The sequence below is a fragment of the Nuphar pumila genome, chromosome 8 (assembly GCF_984573655.1).
Source record: "Nuphar pumila chromosome 8, dmNupPumi1.hap1.1, whole genome shotgun sequence".
In the NCBI taxonomy this organism is placed as follows: domain Eukaryota; kingdom Viridiplantae; phylum Streptophyta; class Magnoliopsida; order Nymphaeales; family Nymphaeaceae; genus Nuphar; species Nuphar pumila.
In genome coordinates, this window is record NC_143256.1 from 21,699,313 (window position 1) to 21,719,941 (window position 20,629).

Below are 20,629 nucleotides of genomic sequence, written 5' to 3' on the forward strand. Positions count from 1 at the left end.
TGTTATTAGCAAATTGGCAATATTTTCAAAATATTGTGATATTTTACCTATAATATCATTTGCTGAAAATACAGCGATAATATCACGATATTTTAAAAATATTGCCGATATATGTGACTATGATGTGTGTGTGTGTGTGTGTGTGTGTGTGTATGCATACATACATAAATATATAAACACACACACCATCGGATGCAATTACAATTACACAAATGAACTAAAAGTCTAAAACTGATTTTAATGTTATATAGTTACTAATGAAAACTATAACTTAATAGTTTATAAAGCTTTTTAAACTTGGAAGGATTTGGACTTAGTCAGAGTTGACTGAGTCCAGTACTGGACCAAAATGCTCAGGTGCAAGTTGACTGCACCTGGAACTTGTTGACCCATAACTAGCTATGTTGGTTGCCATACCTACACTTGTGTAATCGTGTCAATACAGGTGCTTCAACCCTTTTGAAGTAGATAAATTAGCATCAGACAATGGTTCTTAGGCTCTAAAGTACCTTGATGTTCCCTTAATTGTGAAGAAGCTGGAAGAGAATCTTAGTGATAGGTTTAGAAGGATGAGGTTAAAATTTGTTTTTTGTGCTGGTCAAATTATTTCTTATTCATTGTCCTTGACAATATTACAATTTTCTGGATGTTAACATTCAGTGGTCGTCAACCATAATTTATTACCTTGATAATTCCTTTAGAAAGTGCCTATGAAATAGTGTGGATGTTAACAGGTTGCATCCGTGCCATCCTGAAAAGGAAGGGTGCACTGGCATTGGAATATTTAAACTTAGCCTACTAATCATGTCATGTGAGTTTTCAACCGCACAAAAGAAAGGCTTGCGATTTAGAATTCTCATCAAGATTGTTTTGTTTGACTTTGATCTAAACGTTAGAAGATGACTTCCATCATCTAAGGTTCTTGGATTGATGAGACACAGATTACAGTTAGAAATAAGCCGGTAGAAGGTGGTCTGGCTACAAGGATCAAGTCAGTAGTTGGTATAGTCAACCGCTCGTTGACTCCTTTCATATGAGGAAATGATACATACTCGAAGAAAGATTTGATGATGCCTCCAAGAGAAGGTTGTCAAGTATATTGAGGTCCTAGTCCTACGTCCTATTCTCTGAACAAGAGATGGTGGCAGGTTTTCTTTTACTCCAGAAGGGATAGGCTGATTTGGTTGGACTGGAATCTTAAGATTGATTTCATAAGATAATTATCAAATTGATCCATAAAAATACCATGTTCTAACCATAGTCACACAAAACAGCGATATTTTCAAAATAATGAGATATTATCATTGTAAATTCAGCAAACGATAATATAGGTAAAGTATTGCGATATTTTTAAATATCGCCAATTGAATAATATCATGATATTCTCGTGATATTATCATGATTTTATCAATTAGTTTTGTTGTTTTTATTTATTTATTACATTTTAAATGTATTTCTTCTTTATTTTACATTTTTTTACTTATTTCTTTTGTTATTTATTTATTTTTTGTCTAAACATGAAATTTTCTTACATATTTTTGTTATTTTTTATATGTTTTAAGCCCTGAGATTTTCCTGAGATTTATCACCAAACCTATAATATCGTGAGAAATAGCCTCACCGAGATATAGCCGATACTGATATTTGTGACTATGGTTCTAACATTAGACAAAGCAAACTTCGAGCCTGAACCACCATTCAAGAGTTGTATGTGCTCATTATCTTGCATCAAATGGTAGCCTGCTTATTCAGAATATGCTGCATTGCAACATTAGATAATGCAAATTTGAAGCCAGAACCACAAATCAAGAGTTGCACACTCTCATCATCTTGCATTCAAATGGCAGGCTGCTTATTCAAGATATACTGCAGTAATATAATGCTTCTCTTCCTAGCAGATGCTTCTTTGTGAGTCTACAGAAAATCCATTGAGGACATTATTGTCAGTGTAATTTTGGAGTAAATATTAGGAACAATGCAGTCAAATGGTGTGATGGCAAGAAAAGCTCATTACTCTAATGTCAACTATGAATTTCTTTAATGCATCTCAATCAAAAATTTTGCTGCTTGGAGATTTATAAGTTAGAAGTTGGCTTTTCATTTTTAAAATCTGGACACTCCGTCCTCACGGAATGGCATTTATCATGATAATGCAAGATACTGCCAATAGTACCTCTTTATTAGTGTTGTACACTTGTGGAAAACTTTAAAAAGGTTTCATAGAACAAGGATGTTCAGACATGGCCTACCCTGGATCAATGAAGGACATATTATTGTATTCTCGAAAACACCCATACAACAGCTTTCACATTCAGATTCCCACGTAGACAACATAGGGAACTTGGTGGAAAGTAGTATTTTTTAGTGAGTAGTTCTGTTGGTGAGTCTCATCGCAGTATCCCATACTGTGAAAAGTTTGGAAGGCCATCTGGAAGTTTGTAGGTGTAGAACACGTGTCAAAAAATTTTATGGTTCTTCTCATGATGACAAGTTGATTATATCCCTTAGGGTTGTTTGTACAGGCATGTTTTCAAGGATGGGGCATGTTAAATCCAGCTGTTCTTGATCTAGTTCAAGAGAGTTTGTTTCTGGTGCTGGGTGTCCTTTTCTTCACCTTTTGATGTTTTGCATCCATTGATATCTCACTGCAAAAATTTGATGACTTTCATTTGGAAAGGCAAGCTTCTGTAATTACGAAATCTGGAACATTCTTCATATATTATTCCTTGAAATGGACAAAACGAAACAAACCCCAGCTTGCTAATTGGAAAAAAGAAAAATGCACATAGTTCTAAACAGTTGACCATACATTTGGAAAAATCATTTTCATTCTCAAATGAATGTAGAATTATGATGTTTCATGAATGCTGGAAAACAAGAGCATAGAAGCATAAAACCATGTTGAACAACTGCAAATCATTTGAATAGATGAGAACTCAACAATAAAGAAAACACAACGCAGGCAAGAATGGAGCATTTGCTTACTACCTTATCAGAGCTTACTGGTTCGAGTGATCCAGCTTTCGGGGACAAAAAACTTTGTGAAAGTTGTGCCTCACCATCATCATCTTCACACCAACCTTTTGGTTGGTCTTTTACATTTACCTTTGCCTTCCGTTTCAGAAGATTCAACTCCCTCGCACTTAATCTCTTAGCCATAAAACTAGGCACCATACTTGCAACAAGTTGATGTATCTGCTGTCCAGACTGATATCTATGATATCCATAGTTTATACCATTGTCATGTGAATAGATCTTTTGGCCCATAAGATCCTCATCACGTATCACATCATTGACATCCATAAACTGTTCACATACATCCAAACCTGAAGCATGAATAGGAAGGTGCACTTTTTAATACATACACTTTTAGGACTAGGGGATAACTAAATAACTCTAAAAGCTAGTGCAAATGGAAATCATGTATGCAAGCATTGTCCAAAGAAGAAACTAACTCTGCCTTGGATAATACTACAACATAGTAACAAAGTTACATCAGACTACAAGGTCTGTTTTTTTCCTTTTAAGGCTGGCTTCAATAATTTCATTCCATAACAACTACCACATATAAGATGCAGCAAATACTTTAGAAACAGATAATTTGTACACATCAAATATTGATCGTTTAAATGTATAAGATATCACAGCTGCTCCTTTGAAATCCATAGAGCTGATTTTGTAACTGAAGGATATGTTGTTTAACGTAGAGTGCCCATTTGGATCTCATGTGATTCAAAATCACGATTCCAAATCACATGGTAGAGAATGTGATTTGAAATCACGTAAGAAATGAGTAAAATTACCTCAAATGTGATTTTGAATCTCACTGCCTCATCTTTTCATGTTTGCTTGCACGTGACAAATGCAGCAAATAAGTGGTTCTCTCACAATCATGAGAGAATGAATCTCATTTGGGGCTAAGCAAACATGCCCAAAGCTATAAATGTTTTAGGAAAGATTTTCAAATTGGCCCTGTAACCATGCCCAAATTTAGTATGCAGACAATCAAGATTTTGCATGATTCTAATGTATCCTACTCAAGACTTTCACATGTTTCTAATGTATCCTACTCGAGACTTTCACATGTTTCTAATGTATCCTACTCGAGACTTTCAGGTGAACAGCAATCATTTCCTTCCTAAAGTCAATTTATCATCCTTGCTGTGATCACACCTTCACTCGTCCTCCGATGTATTCCAGCATCTTCTCACATGAGTTCTTCCGATATTACAAAAATCCAAGATCAGAAGAGCAGATTTAGTCGCATTCTAATTTTGAAAATTGATAAAACAAGCCTCCCAAAGCAGCATGTATTAAGGACTAATCTAGTACTTGAACTGAAACATACAAGGGACCTCATCAATTAAGTATCCGATGAATGGTTCGTGGACTCCAATCACACCAAGTTCAGAAAAGAATTACTCGTATCTGGGAGTATCAGATGTTTGTTAACCCAAAAAATATTCTACTTGGACAAATATTTCCAAATAAAAAGGATGATGTTGTTTAAGTAACAATAAAAATAAGGAAATAAATGATAGCAATAGAGATTAGAAACGGCAGATTTCCATGAGCTTGAGATACATAACTAACCTAGTCGCTTGCATTGAATCAGAATTCAGAAATCCATCGACATCTAGTACTGGTAGATACCAAGTATAATATTTATTGGGCACAAGCTTCTGAAGGAGGAAAGAGAAGAACAGCAGGAACATGCTCTACACAAAAGTGTGCAACTTGTGTATAACGTGAGACACCAATGTGGCCCTCTGAAAGAGTAGACTCAAAGACACGGTGCAAGCCAGATCAGCAAGTTGTTTGAGACAGAGAACCAAAGTACCATAGTAACTGTGCAAAACCAGATGCACGGGGCATATTTTGAAAAGTGCAAACAGGCAGTTGCAAATATTGACCCATGTAGACAAATAACTTCCACAAAACAATTACATGAAGCTGTTTCTCAACACCCTCCCAGACATAAACAGCAAACGGTTACCTCAACACACGCTGGTGAGATGGGAACCTATGCACAAATGCTGGAGTGAGCTGATGACAACTTACTTGAATAAAGTACAGAAAACCAAGCGGCAAATAAATTATTTAATTTGACACAACTAAAGAGAAAAGAAACACCCTCCAAGCTAAAAAGAGGAAAATATTTTCATGCATTCCACCTAAAGAACAAGAAAGATCATGGTAAATCATATATGTGCACACGCACACGCACACGCACACGCACACGCACACACACAAGTAATGGAAGGTAAATAAATTCATACTGACCCAATCGACGGCGAAGATTCTGCTTTTGACGAGCCAAACGCTCGCCTGTGATTTTGCCATTTTCACTGGATACATCATACTCCTGGAACAAACAATTCATGAATTAGTAAGACAGATAACACACAACTGAGCTGGGTCAGGTCTTGGTCTTGGTCCTGGTCCATCCAGCCACACTAATATTCATGTTGTAAAGAAACACATTATGCATTCTATAATCTTCTAATTAATTAAACTACAATATAATCCTACACAATTACTAGTGTTAACTGATGGAATTATAGGTGTAACTTAACTCCATGTAACAGTCCATTTTCTCAAATTCATTCATCTTAATAATCTCCCCCTCTAGTCTAGAACAGCCCATTTGTATCATAACTGTAGACAAAGAAGAACTTGGTGTCTAACTTCATGGTAAGTACTATTTTAGATTCATGTGCAAATCCTACCAGTCCACAATATCACATAAACCAATATAGAAGTATTTCAGGCCCAAGGTCATAAAACCAAGAATCCTTCTTTGTTTTTCTTTAAACAAGAACCCTGTGGTGATGTGGTTAATGATGGACACAGCAGATAAGAGAGGATAGCTCAGATGATGAATTTACAGCCCATGTTCAAGCATGGCTTGCATGACACCACTGTTGAGAGAAATAAGTAAGCACTCCAACTTTTCTACATAATGGTACATGATAATAGTATATTAAATCATAATACCATTCATTTCAGAAAAATTGGAGTGCAACCATGGTCAGTAAGGTTGTGTTAAGATATATCCATTGTATTAAGTAAGCACTCAAACGGTATTTTTCTTTGTATTTCTTTTGTATTTTCTTTCTCATTGTATGTGATTTAGATTTTAGCAAAAGGATAGTTTAGGATAAGTATATATATTGTATACTTTTGGGTAGAATAGGGATTTTATTTTTATTATTATTAGTCATTGTTTAAGATGACTAATTTTTGTAATTTTATTTATTTATTTACTTTTCTTTTTGGTCAAATGAGATTGACCAACTAGCCGTTGGGGTTTGTAACGGCAAAATGGGATTTGCTCTAACATCTAGTTTGACAACTAGCCGTTAGGACTAGCTCTAACGGCTAGTTTGACTAGTCAAACTAGTCGCTATGTCTTCCTCTATATATTGTGCATCCTTTTGTTGTATAGGTGAGAGAGGATGGATGTACATCTGGGGTGTGTTTAAGTGTTTTTGTAGTGAGGTTCATTTGTAATTTCTTTTATTTGTTATTAATAAAAATTATTTATTTTATTTCTTGGTACCCTTACAGGTGTATAAATATGTTGCTTATTATCTTTGGTTAAATGAATTATGTTTATGCTTTAGATCCTTTTTCTTGTCTTTCAGTTGTCTCAAGATCCGTGCCACTTCATGATAGGTTGTACGCCATGTGAGAAGGATCCAAGAAATCTTGATACACACTAGGGAAGAATATTTTGATCGATCTACTGTCAGCAATGCAAGCATAGGCACGCGCATGCGCGCGCGCACACACACACACACACACACATCTGGAAGTCACTTGGTTTTTTTTTACTCATTTATTTGTCTGCAATCCAGCTTGAAACACCCTTTATTTCATATTGATGTTTTGGCCAAAATGAATCCTAGGTCCAAACCACCCGGATAACCACCATCCTACATTTTCACGTATGGACCACAAATAGGGTCCAATTATGTATTCAGTCACCGATGATCGCACAAATATTGATCTCGGGTATATTTTGGCAAGCAAAAGGCCAAAACTCACAATAATATAGGATGGTTTAATAAATGTCAGGAAAATGTAGACAACTAAAACTTTTAAAAATATGAAAAATAGCAGAAATAGGTAAGAAAAGAATATGTTTAGACAATAACGCTTTTGTAGAAATGTAAATACAACAACTACGCCTTTATCCCAAAACAATTGGGGTCGGCGATATGAACCAACAAAGAAAATCATTCTGGGTCTTCCACATGAATCCTTCTCCTCCAATCATTTCTATCCAATGCCATGTCCTCGGTGAGGTTCAAAGCATTCACATCCTTTCCTATCATCTCCATCCAAGTCATTCTAGGCCTACCCCGACCTCTTTTAACTAATATATTTTCCCATTTCTCCATCCTTCTAACTGGAGCATCATTAGGCCTTCGCCGAATATGTCCAAACCACCATAAACCATTCTCTCTCATCTTATTTTCAATAGAAGTTACAAAAAAAATTGAAATATAAAAGAAAGAAGCATAAAACATAGTTAAAGTGTTGAAAAGAAATATGAAAGTAAATGACTGAAAATATCACGATTTACAGAAATAAAATTGGTAAAATGTGATATTTTAGTTTTAAATCGTTTTCCAGAAAAGGGATTTTTATAAGTGTTATTTTCAAAAAAGAGAAAAGAAAAAAGCTGATACTGTGACTATGATATGAACAAGGCTACCAAATATCAGACTTGGATTCAGGTCAAGCATAATCTCACATTCAGAATTCAGAAAGACCTAGTTTCCATGAGAAAACTTTGGGCAAATTACATCCACTCCAATTGATCTATCCAGACAAAAGCCAACCTGTGTCAAATGGATATGGCTCTACACATGAGGATACACCCATTTCATGGAGTTCTCCCTTATGACTATGACACAAGGGAGTGAAGGACTAAGAATGAGATTGAAAATGGAGTATCTATTTGACACAGTATCCAACCAAAATCACAGACTACATAGCTGATTCAGATCTAGTCAGGATAGACTCCACATGATGCTGGGATAGAGCAAACGTTGTTTTATTTTGTGTATTGCATCATGGGTACATTCTAAATCAGCAAAGGCCATGATCTTATCCATTTTGAATGTGTCCAACAACTCAAGACATTGGTTGGGTTGACGGCTGGGCCTCTGACCAATTTTCAACCCAATCTGAAACTGTAACGAGAAGCAGTCATGGGTTACGAGTGGCATGACTTGAAAGACAATTCCAAAAACAAAAAAGCCAGCACAAAAGAAGTTTCTCAAATAGAAATTGAGAATTAGGGAGAGGCTTACGACTTTGAGACGTTTGGTAAAGAATAGGATACTTCTTGGGACACAGTAAACCTAGAAATTCTGTCTGTTTGATTTGACCTTCAGAATTTTATTCAACACTATATGACCAGAATTAGAAAATTTTGCATCATCAATAGGTTATGACATGAATAAATAGAAGGTTATCTTCTTGCAGTTAACTAAAACTCATATTGTTTCTACAAATGCTCTAATAAAAAAGTAAGAACCAAGATGATGCTTCAGAATCAAGTAATGAGGTTTTGAGTTTTCACTGCATAGTTATCATCATGAGAGAAGATTATATTCTCAAAGTAATAACTTTCTTGGTGAGACACAACTTTAGAATACGTCAGGGAAATCTCATTTCCCCAATGTCTCACAGAAATATTAGTGATATTAATATGGACATAAGTTACAGCCTTTATGGAAACAGAAAGGTCGGACAACAAATGTCAAATAAGTAGATGCATCTGCATAGCAAAATAAGATCCAATATGAAAAAGGTAGCAATTACATGAGCACAAGATATGTCTTGCAAAGGTGCAAGGACAACTCACCCACTAGCATAACTCTATTGCAGCAATGGAAAGTGACAGAAAAAACAAATATTTTGTTTTAAGGCAGTAACAAATAATAATAAAGAATAGTATACAGCCCAAAGAAAGGGCCCACAATACCTGGCCCCCAGATGCCAACAGTGGAGCACCAAACTCCAACACCTTGCCTATGTCAAAGCTGCAACAACAAATGAAAATAAAATTTAATAAATATAACTTTTATTTGACTTTGTCTATACTTCAATTGGAAATCACATAGAAGTGAGAAAAGCTAGTCACAAATATTGATGCTGGAAAGAATTAGAATAAAAATACAAGACATGGAAAGAAGCAGAACTTTGTGTAGACTTAACCTTCCAAAGGACAGGCCAGCTATTGGTTTTGGATTAGCACTACACCAGTCAGACACAAGGGCCTTCACGTCATCAGAGACTCCAGCCTTAAGCATCTCAGACTCAAGACATGATATTAGTTCATTTAGAGATGTATGTCTAACATTTTCAGCAATAGCCCCCACAGTGTGAGCAGCAGCAACTCTAGTATCCCAATTCTTGCTACGAAGGTATTGAGATATCTACAAATAAGCAGAAGAAAACATGCATTACTACATTGAACAGAGACATGAAAGGGCAGTCCATCATCACAAATGCCAGAAGAAAGAAAGAAAAAAATGAAAAGCTTCATGTAATATGGCAATTATCAGGATCAGGAAAAAAATCATTATAGAGAATACTAATACAATAATACACATTGTTGAATTCTGAACTCTCCCTGAAAATAAAAGGAAACATAATAGCTCAAATTTATGTGCTTTGTTGATTATTATGGGACTTCTGATGCTGTAATGCTTCAGTCATATAGATCAAGGAGTGATCAAGACTATGAATTTAAGAACATAAGTTCTGGATGAGAAGAATAGCATATATTGCTCTGTGTCCAAACCAAGACCTAGTCAGGTTTACACATATAAACATCAAGGCAGACTTGCAAGAACCATAGTTGGCAAACCTGGCGATCCGACTCGGGAATCACCCAAGTCGGATCGGATCGCCCATTAACTAGGCCACCGACTCACCCCAAACCCATTTTAACCAAGATCGGGCATGAATCGGATGGGAATCGCCTGACTCGGCGAGTCGCCGAGTCAGGCCTGAATCATCCGATTCAGGACTGAGACAGCCTGAATTGCACTGAATTGACTGAGTCGTCAAGTCAAATCAGGTTTAGAAACGGATCATTTTAATACGCACCTGTTTTGAACATATAAAAGGGTTTTTTTCGAGCACAGGGTCTCGACTCCCTTCCACTCCAATTGCTTCCCGCTCTCAATCGATGAACCCTAGCAGCAGCAGCAACTGCCAGCGACCACCAGCAACAATCATCCATCGCAGGCAAGCAGTCTCTCTCTCTCTCTCTCTCTCTCTCTCTCTCTCTCTCTCTCTCTCTCTCTCTCTCTCTCTCTATCTATCTATCTATATATATATATATATATATGTGTGTGTGTGTGTGTGTGTGTGTGTGTTGGGGGCCATAGATTCCTTTTTTTTTTCTCCACACTATTGGGGGTTTCCTTATATCGCAGTGTGCATGATGCACATTTTGGGTGTTTTTCACCATTTTGTGTACCATGTTTGTGTGCGTGCAGTGTGGGATTGTGTGGATAACAAAATAAACCCTCACATTTAAGTATGCAGTGTGCCGTTTTGCACAACTGGGGATGTTTGCACAATTTTGTTTGTCTTCGTGTGCATACTGCTAAATTATATGCTGCACATTTTTTTATATTTTCTAAAAATTGGCATGTAGAAAACAAGACAAAGGATAGAGATCCCGGTTGGGACCATGGACTGCTTACTGAGAAGAAAAATAAGAGGGTTAGGTGTTCTTATTATGGAAAGCAGATGTCTGAGTGGCATAAATAGGTTAAAACAACACCTTGCAAAATATTTTAGGGTATAAATATGCAAAATCAGACATGAATAGGAGGATGCAAGAAATGGCTTCATTTGATTTGGATGATAGTGAAGATGACAACATAGATGCATTGAATCCCTCTAGATTGAAAATTGGAAAATTTGTTGTAGAAACTCCAACTCCAAGAGCACTAAGACCTTATTCAAACACAAAAGAGAATACACAGAAAGGTTGAAAGATTGGAGGATCACTGGACAAGTTTGTAGTGAAAAAAACGCCTAAGTTTACCCCTCTCAAACAAGTAAACCTGAAAACTGCAATGGATAAACAAACAAGACAAAGAATGTGCACAGCAAATTAAAGGTTTTTTATCATGTTGCAATCCCATTCAATGAGATGTTACGAGTTGTGGGTGAAGTCGGAGCTAGTTTGAAACCTCCAAGCAGAAAGGAATGATGAGATCAAAAAGACTAAAAGATCTTTAAAAGAGTTTAAAGAATCATGGAGCTTAACTGGTTGCACAATCATGGCTGACGGCTGGAAGTATAATAGGAGCAGACCATTGATCAACTTCTTGGTTTATTGCTCAAAAACAGTATATTTTTTTAAATCTGTTGATGCATCTGATATTGTTAAAGATGCAAACAATCTATTTAAGACCCTAAAGCAAGTGGTGCTTCAAGTCCAAAAGGAGAATGTTGTGCAGGTAATTACTTCATTGTTTCAACTTTGCATTTTCAATTTTCAGTTTACTCTTACCTGCTCCAATTCAATATATAGCATAATAATAGTTATCTTTTAATCTTTTTTCTACATTTTAATTCTATATGTTAATGTTTTCATTTTTCAGCTTCTCCATTTCTTATTTTCAGGTGATCACTGATAATGCAGCAAATTTTGTTGCTGCTGGAAGAATGTTGGAAAAGGATTACAATTTATTTTGGACTCCTTCCATCGCCCATTGCTTGGATCTCGTCATTGAAGATATTGGAAAGATGAAAAGGGTGAAGAAATGCATTGATAGGGCAATGAGAGTAACAAAATTTATATAAACCATTAGTTGTTGCTACACATAACAAGGAATGATTTTACCAACAAAAGGAAGATTTTAAGACCTGTAGAAACAAGATTTGGAACAAATTTTATTTTGCTTCAAAGCTTAGTTGCATTGAGAAAGATGTTCGTATCCGATCAATGTGTTAATTCTCGATTCTCAAAACTTGAAGAAGGAAAGACAGTTGAAGAGATTATCATGGATACATGCTTTTGGAAGACAGCATAGGGCCTAGTAAAAACTATAGAACCTCTACTTCAAGTCTTGTGGTTGGTGGATAGTGATGATCAACCAAAAATGGGGTACATTTATGAGGCAATGGATAGGGCTAAAATGAAAATTAGAGATATCTATGGTGGAGATAAAAGGAGGTATAAAGTTTATTGGGATTTGATTGACAAAAGATGGGAGGACCAACTCCACCACTCTCTTCATGCTACAGGATATTTTTTAAATCCAGCACTTGAATTCTCAAAAGTAAAAGTAAAAATCTATCTAGTTATCAAACAAATGTTTTTATTTTTATTAGTATTTTACTATTTCTATTAATATGATGTTGATGACATGATGACTTGATGTTTTTTCTCAGCATCCTGAGATTTGGTGTGGCTTTAAGCAATGCATTTTGCGCCTAGAGACTGATCAAAAGAAAGCAGTGGATGCAACCCTTCAGGTAAGTTTTTTGCATAACTTCAAAGTTCAAGGTATATATTATATTGTACCGTGCAGATGTATTCAATTATTCATAAAACATGAATATGAAAATTATTTATTGACTTCATAATTTTCTTTAGATCAAAGATTTTACATGTGCTGCCTCAGATTTTGGTCAACATTTGGTAGTGAAGACTAGAAATAAAGAACTAAACTACCAGGTGCATAGCTATTGCGTTTGTAATTTTATATTGATATTGATTTTTCAATTTTCACCAAGTATGTAAGTTGTAACTTGATGGTTGTTTCATTGTTTCATAAAAATATTAACTTATAGCTAATTATTCATTCTTTAGCAATATGATCGGAAGAACAAGGGTGATGATGTACTCCAGAATTGCAAAAAATTGCAATAAGCATGCTTAGTCAAACTTGTTCCTCCAGTGGATGTGAGCGCAATTGGAGCACATTTGGCCAAGTGCATACAAAGACGCGCAATAGGTTGCAGCAAAAACGATTGAATGATCTAGTTTTGAGATTGAGGGAGAAGACAGTCTTGAGTTTTGGAAACTCCAATCATGTGACACTTGACAATATTTTCTTAGAAAATCCAATTGACTTTTGGATCACACGAGATGCAGAAAATGGTGTGGCTGGTGAAGTGTTTGTTATTTGCTTATTTTATCAATTTAAGGATTTAAGTGCATTATTATATTAATAATTTAATTTGTTACCCTTTTGTTAGTTTATAATGAACATTTGATTAGGAGTATCTTTGAAAATTGAAATATTTCTTATGATTTTCTTCTCTTACAAATGTAGGATGATGATTCTCAACAAGAGAATATGGACATGGAATTGGTAAGGTGTGAATAAGAGAATAATGAAGATCAAGAGAATGAAGATGTTGGTTAATTAGCACAAGTGTTGTGAACCGACCAGACCCACAACCGAGACCGAGCGCAATGCTGTACTCAACCAAGACTCTGCATCAGACAGGCAGCCACTGGGTCGCGCACAGCTGAGAGCACTAGTCGTTCCATGCATGTGCACACGCACCAGCACCCAGGAACGAGCACAACGGCGCGATCAGCAATCAGCAGCGTCACACAAGCCAGGATGCAACCAGGGAAGTGGGCTCGAGATAGCCAGCTTAGCAGCACGGTCAGCATGATTGACTCAGAAGGCGAGAACGATAGGAAGCTGTGTTTGGTTCTCTCTTAGGCGCCATCTTTGACTGAGCCAAGTCAGCACCATGTCAGCATTTGTTGACTTTCTCAAATTTTGTTTTGGCTGGGCCTATAAATAGACCTATAGCCTTATGAATTGTATCTTTGGAAAATCTAGAATAGAATTGCTCTCATTTGAGAGTTTAGCCTCACCGTGTGAAGGTTGGGCCTTAGGAGAGGAATAAGCTCTCACTTATGGATTCACGCCATCTCCTTCCTCCGCATTTCTTCAATGTCGCTTTTTTCCTCTCTTCACGCTGAGGACACTGAAGGCAAGAACAGACCGACCGAAATAAAGCTGAGGAGATGAGATCGTCTCAAGTGGATCTTCAGCTTGACGGAACGATCTGACCTTTCTGTGCTGCCGATTTGCAAATTGAAGGCTTTGATCGTGTTATGGAGGTTCTGATAATGTTGAATGATCATTGAACGCTTAAAGGATCATAATCGATGGTTGGACCGTGTGCAACTGTGCAGATTTGGGATTTGAGCCGTGTGAATCTGCGATTCCTCTCATCTGAATCATCTTATGCCTCAGACGCATCGTTTGAGCTAATCTGAGCTCAGGATCATCTTGATCAATTCAATAGATAAGTGCATTAACAATTCTCTACTCTTTACAGTTCAATTTATTCGGATGAATGTAAAAGAGTGTTGAATTAGGCATAGCTAATCTGAGCTCACGGTTGTCTTGATCAATTCAATAGATAAGTGCATTAACAATTCTCAACTCTTTACAGTTCAATTTATTCTGCTGAACGTAAAAGTGTGTTGAATTACGCATCTACCTGAGCGTTGGTGGTATTTGACAGTGAAACCCATACTTGACGACTTCCTTCAAGGCGTGTGATTGAACCGCGAATGCATCCCTGGCCTCCGATGGTGGGACAAGCTCCTGCTCGCCTTCATCATGTATTTCTCGCAAGCTAAGTGCAAGAACAACCCTGTGTTTGTTACTATCATGCGTTGCATTGGAAATTAAGCATACGCACTCCATGTGTTTGTTCCTATGCACAGGGCCTATAGACCTTACTGAATTACTGCATGCATGAATGAAGGCATGCGCATTGCTGTGCACAGTGACCCAGCAGCAATAGTCCTTGACCTAGGATCCTTGGACAGCGCCAACACATTCCTGACTGTGAGTTGTGCATGTCATTTACATTCAGTTGTAATTCTTTGCTTGTGCGCAAAGAGGTTTGAGTGCCTGTGATCCACCTAGCGCAAGTTGTGCACTGTTTTGTGGTGTGACGCGGCATTGATCCTGCGCTTAATATTGTGCGTCAGCTAGTGACGCAACACAAGTGCATGCTACTAATGACAATGAGGATTCGGTTGAGATGATGGATTTGGTGTCTAGTGGAGTTGATGGAGAAGATGATTATCATGATTCGTATTCTTAAGTCATGACATAGACCCTTTTTTGAGACTTTGAGTCTTTCGTTTGAATCGTTTGACATTTTGGGCCTTTGGCTAGTTGACTTTGATTATTGATGGTAGGATACAATTACAAAGGATAGGACCTAGGATTGGGACTAGAAGTGTAGGACTGATTAGGAGTTTTGACTTTTAAGATGATGGCTTCTTTTTGGGGTTTTTGACTTTTTGGCATTGTGCATTGTGCATTATGCCATTATGCCATTTTGGTGCTTCTATTTCTAAATTGTGACAGGTTGATTGCATACGGTGGCACGTATGGGATTATCGAACTTATCTAAAATCTAAATTCTGAAGTTCTAAACTTATGAAGTTGTGAAATGTGAAACATTACTAGTTATTTTGAAGTTTGATGATAAATTGTTAATTGTTTGTCCATTTTATAGTTTTTATTAGTGCCAAAATATTACAAAATGATGCTTGCAACAGGTTGAAATTTGGAATTTAAAATTTCAGGTATGCTTCTTTATTAGTTTATTCTATTACGTTATGTATTAATTGCATTTTATGATTTTCAATTTTTAATGCATAATGCTCTTAGAAATGAATAGAACTTAGAAAGGTAGTGATTACTAGTTTACTTGTTCATTTTTTACTTGTTTTATTTCTACCTGTGTAGCTCAATTATTAATATTCATTTCATTATTGTTCTTATGTATGTGCAGATATGAAGCTTATTTTATTTTTTATGCAGGTATTTCGTAGCTTCTATTCTTTGATACTTTGATTTAGTGAATTTGCTGCTTGGAGTTTGATTATTTGCATTCACATTGTAGAAAACAGTGTTATATTCAATTTTTAAAGCATTATTTAAAAAAAACAGTAAAAAAATTTAGGTCCTAACCCGTCTGAGTTACCGAGACGACCCACTGACCCGCAAGTCAGGGGTCGGGCGATCCGAGTCCGAGTCACGGGTTTGCCAACTATGGCAAGAATAGCCATTGTCTAGATGATGTTTTTAAGCAGCAATGGAAATAAGACACTGTGAGAAGCCATGCCACCAAAAGTTAACAATGATGAGCAATAGGAAGATTTTGACCAAAATCAGCCACCGTGATGTAATTAGATACATTAGAATTCTAGGGAAGGCGAACTATTTTTCTCTAAGTGCATGTTATAATCCACACTTGGAGCAATGGCTCTTTATTTCCTAGTTATGCAATGCACCCTTTGAGGGTGACTCCATAAAAGGAATTTATTCACAAGATATCATTGGGTTACAATAGCACTTACCAGTCGGAACACGTCCATCCTGAGTGGGCAAGACGCTCTGTTACTATAGGGGTGGGCAACAAGCCACCCCATCTTGGCCATGGCCTGTAAACAGGCAGGCTCAAAAACCTAGCCCAGACAGGCTTGATCATGGGCAGCAGCCAGCTGGCTGCCACCGTTCAAAACGGGCAAAGCACTGACCAGCCATGCAGCTCAGGTAATCATGTCACTTATAGGGCACATGAAAGCCAACAAAAGCAGCCACAGTCAGAAAAGTGACTATAGCTTGGTAAGAAAATCTGGGCAACTCCAATAAGAAAACTGCCCAGATCATTATCGAGATATATGGTGGCCAATAGATGATCACACCATAGCAGAATATAGCTGAGCTGCATAGATCAAAATAGGATATGAAACAAGCACACCAAGTGCAAAAGAAGAAAACTAATCTCAAATAGATATTATGTACAGATAAGAGACAACATGGAATCTTGTTTGGATGAACATTGAAACATTTGCATAAAAGTTTACCAACAATAGAACAATCACAAAGAATTATCCGTATCCTTGCTAACAGTTTCTCAGGTGCCACAGTTAAGAGAGACAGAACCATATCCTTGCTGTCCAACTAGAATTGAATGATCACTCAGACGCAGAGTAGCACATTTTAACCAAAAAATGACAATTGGAATAGCTATATAGAGCAGATAAGAAACTAATAAAATATTGTGGAACACAAAATAAAGTTTAACTTAAGTCAATCAAAACCTTCTTCAAGAGGGAATTCAAGTCCTGTGGATGTGCCCTTGCAATATCACCAATTTGCCTTGCAGCTGCAAACCTCGTTGCTTGAGTTGAACCAGCTAAATTTTGGTAAAGGAAACTTCCTTGAAACATAATAAAGTGTGATACAAATTTGTGTTCATTATCCCATAGACGTTATGATGGTTACCAGTCTCTCTCTCTCTCTCTCTCTCTCTCTCTCTCTCTCTCTCTCTCTCTCTCTCTCTCTCTCTCTCTCTCTCTCTCTCTCTCTCTATATATATATATATATATATATATATATATATATATAGAGAGAGAGAGAGAGAGAGAACTTTATACTAAAGCAGGGTCAGTCAATCAAAAAAGATAATTTTATAATGTAATGAAGGGAAAAAAGGATACTGTCCAGTAACGTAAGCAAGCGATGAAGACGAGAAGATTGTTGAGCCATAAAACCTGGATAGTTCCACAGCCTTTCATTCGAGCCACTCGGGAAGGCATGTATAAAGTCTTTCCTAGCCTATGAGTTCCAAGGTATCAAACAGCAAATGCACCCCTTCACTAAAGCAGGACTTTTTTCCTCTTTGAATGAAATCAGTAACAAGCATGTTGCAGAGCAAATCTCCCTGAAATAAATGATGCATTCAATCACCTACGTCAAACATGCAGGTCAACAAATTAGTATTCTGTATCTTTTTCCTTGCGAGGAAAAGCTGAAGCATAAAGACCATCAAGGAACAAAAAGCCAAAGAAAATTGGAAGAATGAATTCACCCACCTAAATTAAATGATTCAATGAAAATCCCATATATTTATAAGATAAGAAACGCAGCGAACGCCTGTTGAATGCTAACAAGAACTTCAGAATTTATTGCTGATACATCATTTCAACTATAAACTGATCTCGGTCAATCTTTTTCAAGAGACAACTAAGCATATCTAAGCATGGCCATAACAAAAGTAACCTTCAATTTTGACACAAAATTACATGCAGCATAAGAGCTCATAATGGATTAAGTATCATATATAACATGTAATTCTTTACATAAGAATGAAGGAAGATAGACCAGGAAAATACACCTGCAGCAAGGACATAAAAGCAGATATCAAATTGACAGCACCTATTCATGTAAAAAGAGCACAACATAGATATGTACAGTAAAAAGGAAAGAAAGAGTGATGAGGAAAGCTATCTCGGCAAATAGAAACTCCATTAACTGTAAGAGGGTATAGCAAAAGAAGATTAGCAATCCTGGTCTATGATATGAAATACCTTAATCAGCTTATAATGGCTTAAAAAAAAACTCTTTTTGTTCTATTTGATACTGCCTAATAGTTAATATGAACAATCATTATCCAATGACTACAAGGTAAGAGACATGAAAGAAAAAGAAGCAACAAATTGAGGCCGATTATTAAAGCAAATGTCCAAACTCCAAACATAGCCTCCCACTTTTCCATTACTTTCGAGAACTATGTTCCAGCTCCAGATCATATGGATTATTCAATCGCTCTTAGGGTAAAATAGACAACCTAATGCTCCCGATGCTGCTTTAGGTTTCTATAAGTTACACAATTGGACAAGGACAGTGGGTCAAAAAGCAACATGAGAACTGCATTTAGAACATATTGACAAGCATTATTCACTGACATGAATCTTGAGACTTAGGGAGAGCTAGGAATAGCTTTTAACCAACTTGGAAATTGTTTTAACTTGCATAACTACTCTGAGAAAAAAATAGATGGCACACTATTGAGGAAAAGAGAGCTCCTCACCCCTCTATTTATTGAGGAAAACTGAGCTCCTCGCCACCCCTCTATTTCAGTCAACAAGAAACCTACTAAAAAAAGCAGAATATTTGTGGGATAGAGTTAGGAGTTTATGATTTCCTTTAGCCACCATGTCCATATTGACGAGCCACAACTTCCACAATCACGCTGTCCTAGCAGTTACAGATTTTGATTTCATTCTTCAATAAAATATGTTAGAACGATCAAAAACTCCTCCATTGCACCCAACCATCTTCCTCTCTATTGTACTCAACTAGCACAATTTGGGTGAATGTAAAACAATAAACTGCCCAACCCCCACAACCCAACCCACCAAACCACCTTGCAACATCTATTTTCATGACATAAATGTATTATTGGGTGAAAACCGCAGATAGCTCCTCTGGCTCTATCTTTTCAATAATTGAGATAAGAAGTGTTCGGGTGGAAGAACTAGGATTGAACACGGTTTCCTTTATTTTCTCTCATCATTCATTTAATTCTCCGAGTAATCAGATTAATGGTGCACATTGAGGGAGAGAAAATTTCCACCCAGTTTCTAACAAAAGTTCAGGCACATATACTAGCTTTGCAAACGTGGCTGTAAGGCCGTATTTTGATATAATTTGGTTACCTCGTTTTCTTATTGCAATTTCTGTCCATATTTGCAATTTATATGAACATGTGATCCATCTAAATAAACAGCACATTCGATTATTTGTTTTCGTAAAAAAAGTTAGCTAACAGCAAATGCAAAAGCATCAAAACGTAGCTAAATGATACAAACAGTAAAAATGGTTAGAATGCATGTATGAAAGACAGTCAAACGAAAATTAAAACCTAGTAAAAATAAAGGAAATAACAGAAAACCCTAGAAATACAAACCCAAATTACGAACGTGTTACATTCAAATGAAAGCACATAACAACTCAAATATTTCTAAAATACAAACATTAGAATAAGAAAAGGCAGAAAAGAACGACATAAGAGTAACCCTAATAAAAAAACTAACATAGTACATTAAGATAACTAAACTGTTTTTTTTTACGAAAACAAAGGGCTTTTGCCTATTATGGAAACTCATACCTCCGGCCGGAAAAAAAATAAATGGCTGTTAGGAAAATTTTGGGATTTTGCCCTTTTTTCGTTATAAAAGCAAAAAACGCAAATAAATGGAATATATAAGCAAAACTTACCTTTTCTAAGTTGCCGGAGTTCTCCGAATCCTTTTCTCCGTCCGCGGATGTCGCCGTCGGGAGAATCGATACCAGCGGAGGGGAGAGGGAAGGTGTCGTAGGGCTGAGGGAGGGAGAGTTTGGGTCGGGAACGGGGACGATGATGCGTGTGTGTGAAGGTGGGGTTGGGTGGGTTCCTCACCCTCCCTTTTCATGAGGTTGGTCAACGGATGGGGACCAAAATAGCCCTATATCGTTGACCAGAACAAAAACATTAAAAATAAATAAACTTGTGTCGGTCCGGCTCCAGCCGCATAAACGGGTCGGGTATCCGACCAATCAAAGGTAAACCCGAACCCACCCAAGTAACAAGTTGTCTGGTCCGAGTTCAGATTCAAAGAAAATGAAATCTCAAACACGGAACCATATAATTTCAAATACTCGTTTTTTTACTAAAAATACATATAAAGCACTTTGGGTTGGGTCGGATATCCAGCAAAAAAGGCCATGTTGGGTCAGATATCCAACAAAAATCATAG

At 36.8% G+C, this 20,629-nt stretch overlaps 1 protein-coding gene across 2 annotated transcripts in view; it reads right to left on the reverse strand.

The window, feature by feature from the left end:
- LOC149829771 (TATA-binding protein-associated factor BTAF1-like) overlaps window positions 1-20,271 on the reverse strand; it is a 61,889-nt gene extending 41,618 nt beyond the window's left edge. For both annotated transcript variants that reach the window (XM_090016082.1, XM_090016081.1), the window contains exons 1-8: window positions 20,112-20,271; window positions 17,924-17,984; window positions 17,549-17,798; window positions 17,150-17,244; window positions 9,235-9,455; window positions 9,002-9,059; window positions 5,284-5,365; window positions 2,989-3,326 (exon numbers count right to left, since the gene is read on the reverse strand). In XM_090016082.1, the coding sequence (XP_089872208.1) occupies window positions 2,989-3,326; window positions 5,284-5,365; window positions 9,002-9,059; window positions 9,235-9,455; window positions 17,150-17,244; window positions 17,549-17,597 (843 nt within the window). In that variant the 5' untranslated portion in view covers window positions 17,598-17,798; window positions 17,924-17,984; window positions 20,112-20,271. The remainder of the gene's footprint in view (window positions 1-2,988; window positions 3,327-5,283; window positions 5,366-9,001; window positions 9,060-9,234; window positions 9,456-17,149; window positions 17,245-17,548; window positions 17,799-17,923; window positions 17,985-20,111) is intronic.
- Between the last annotated feature and the right edge of the window lie 358 nt (window positions 20,272-20,629).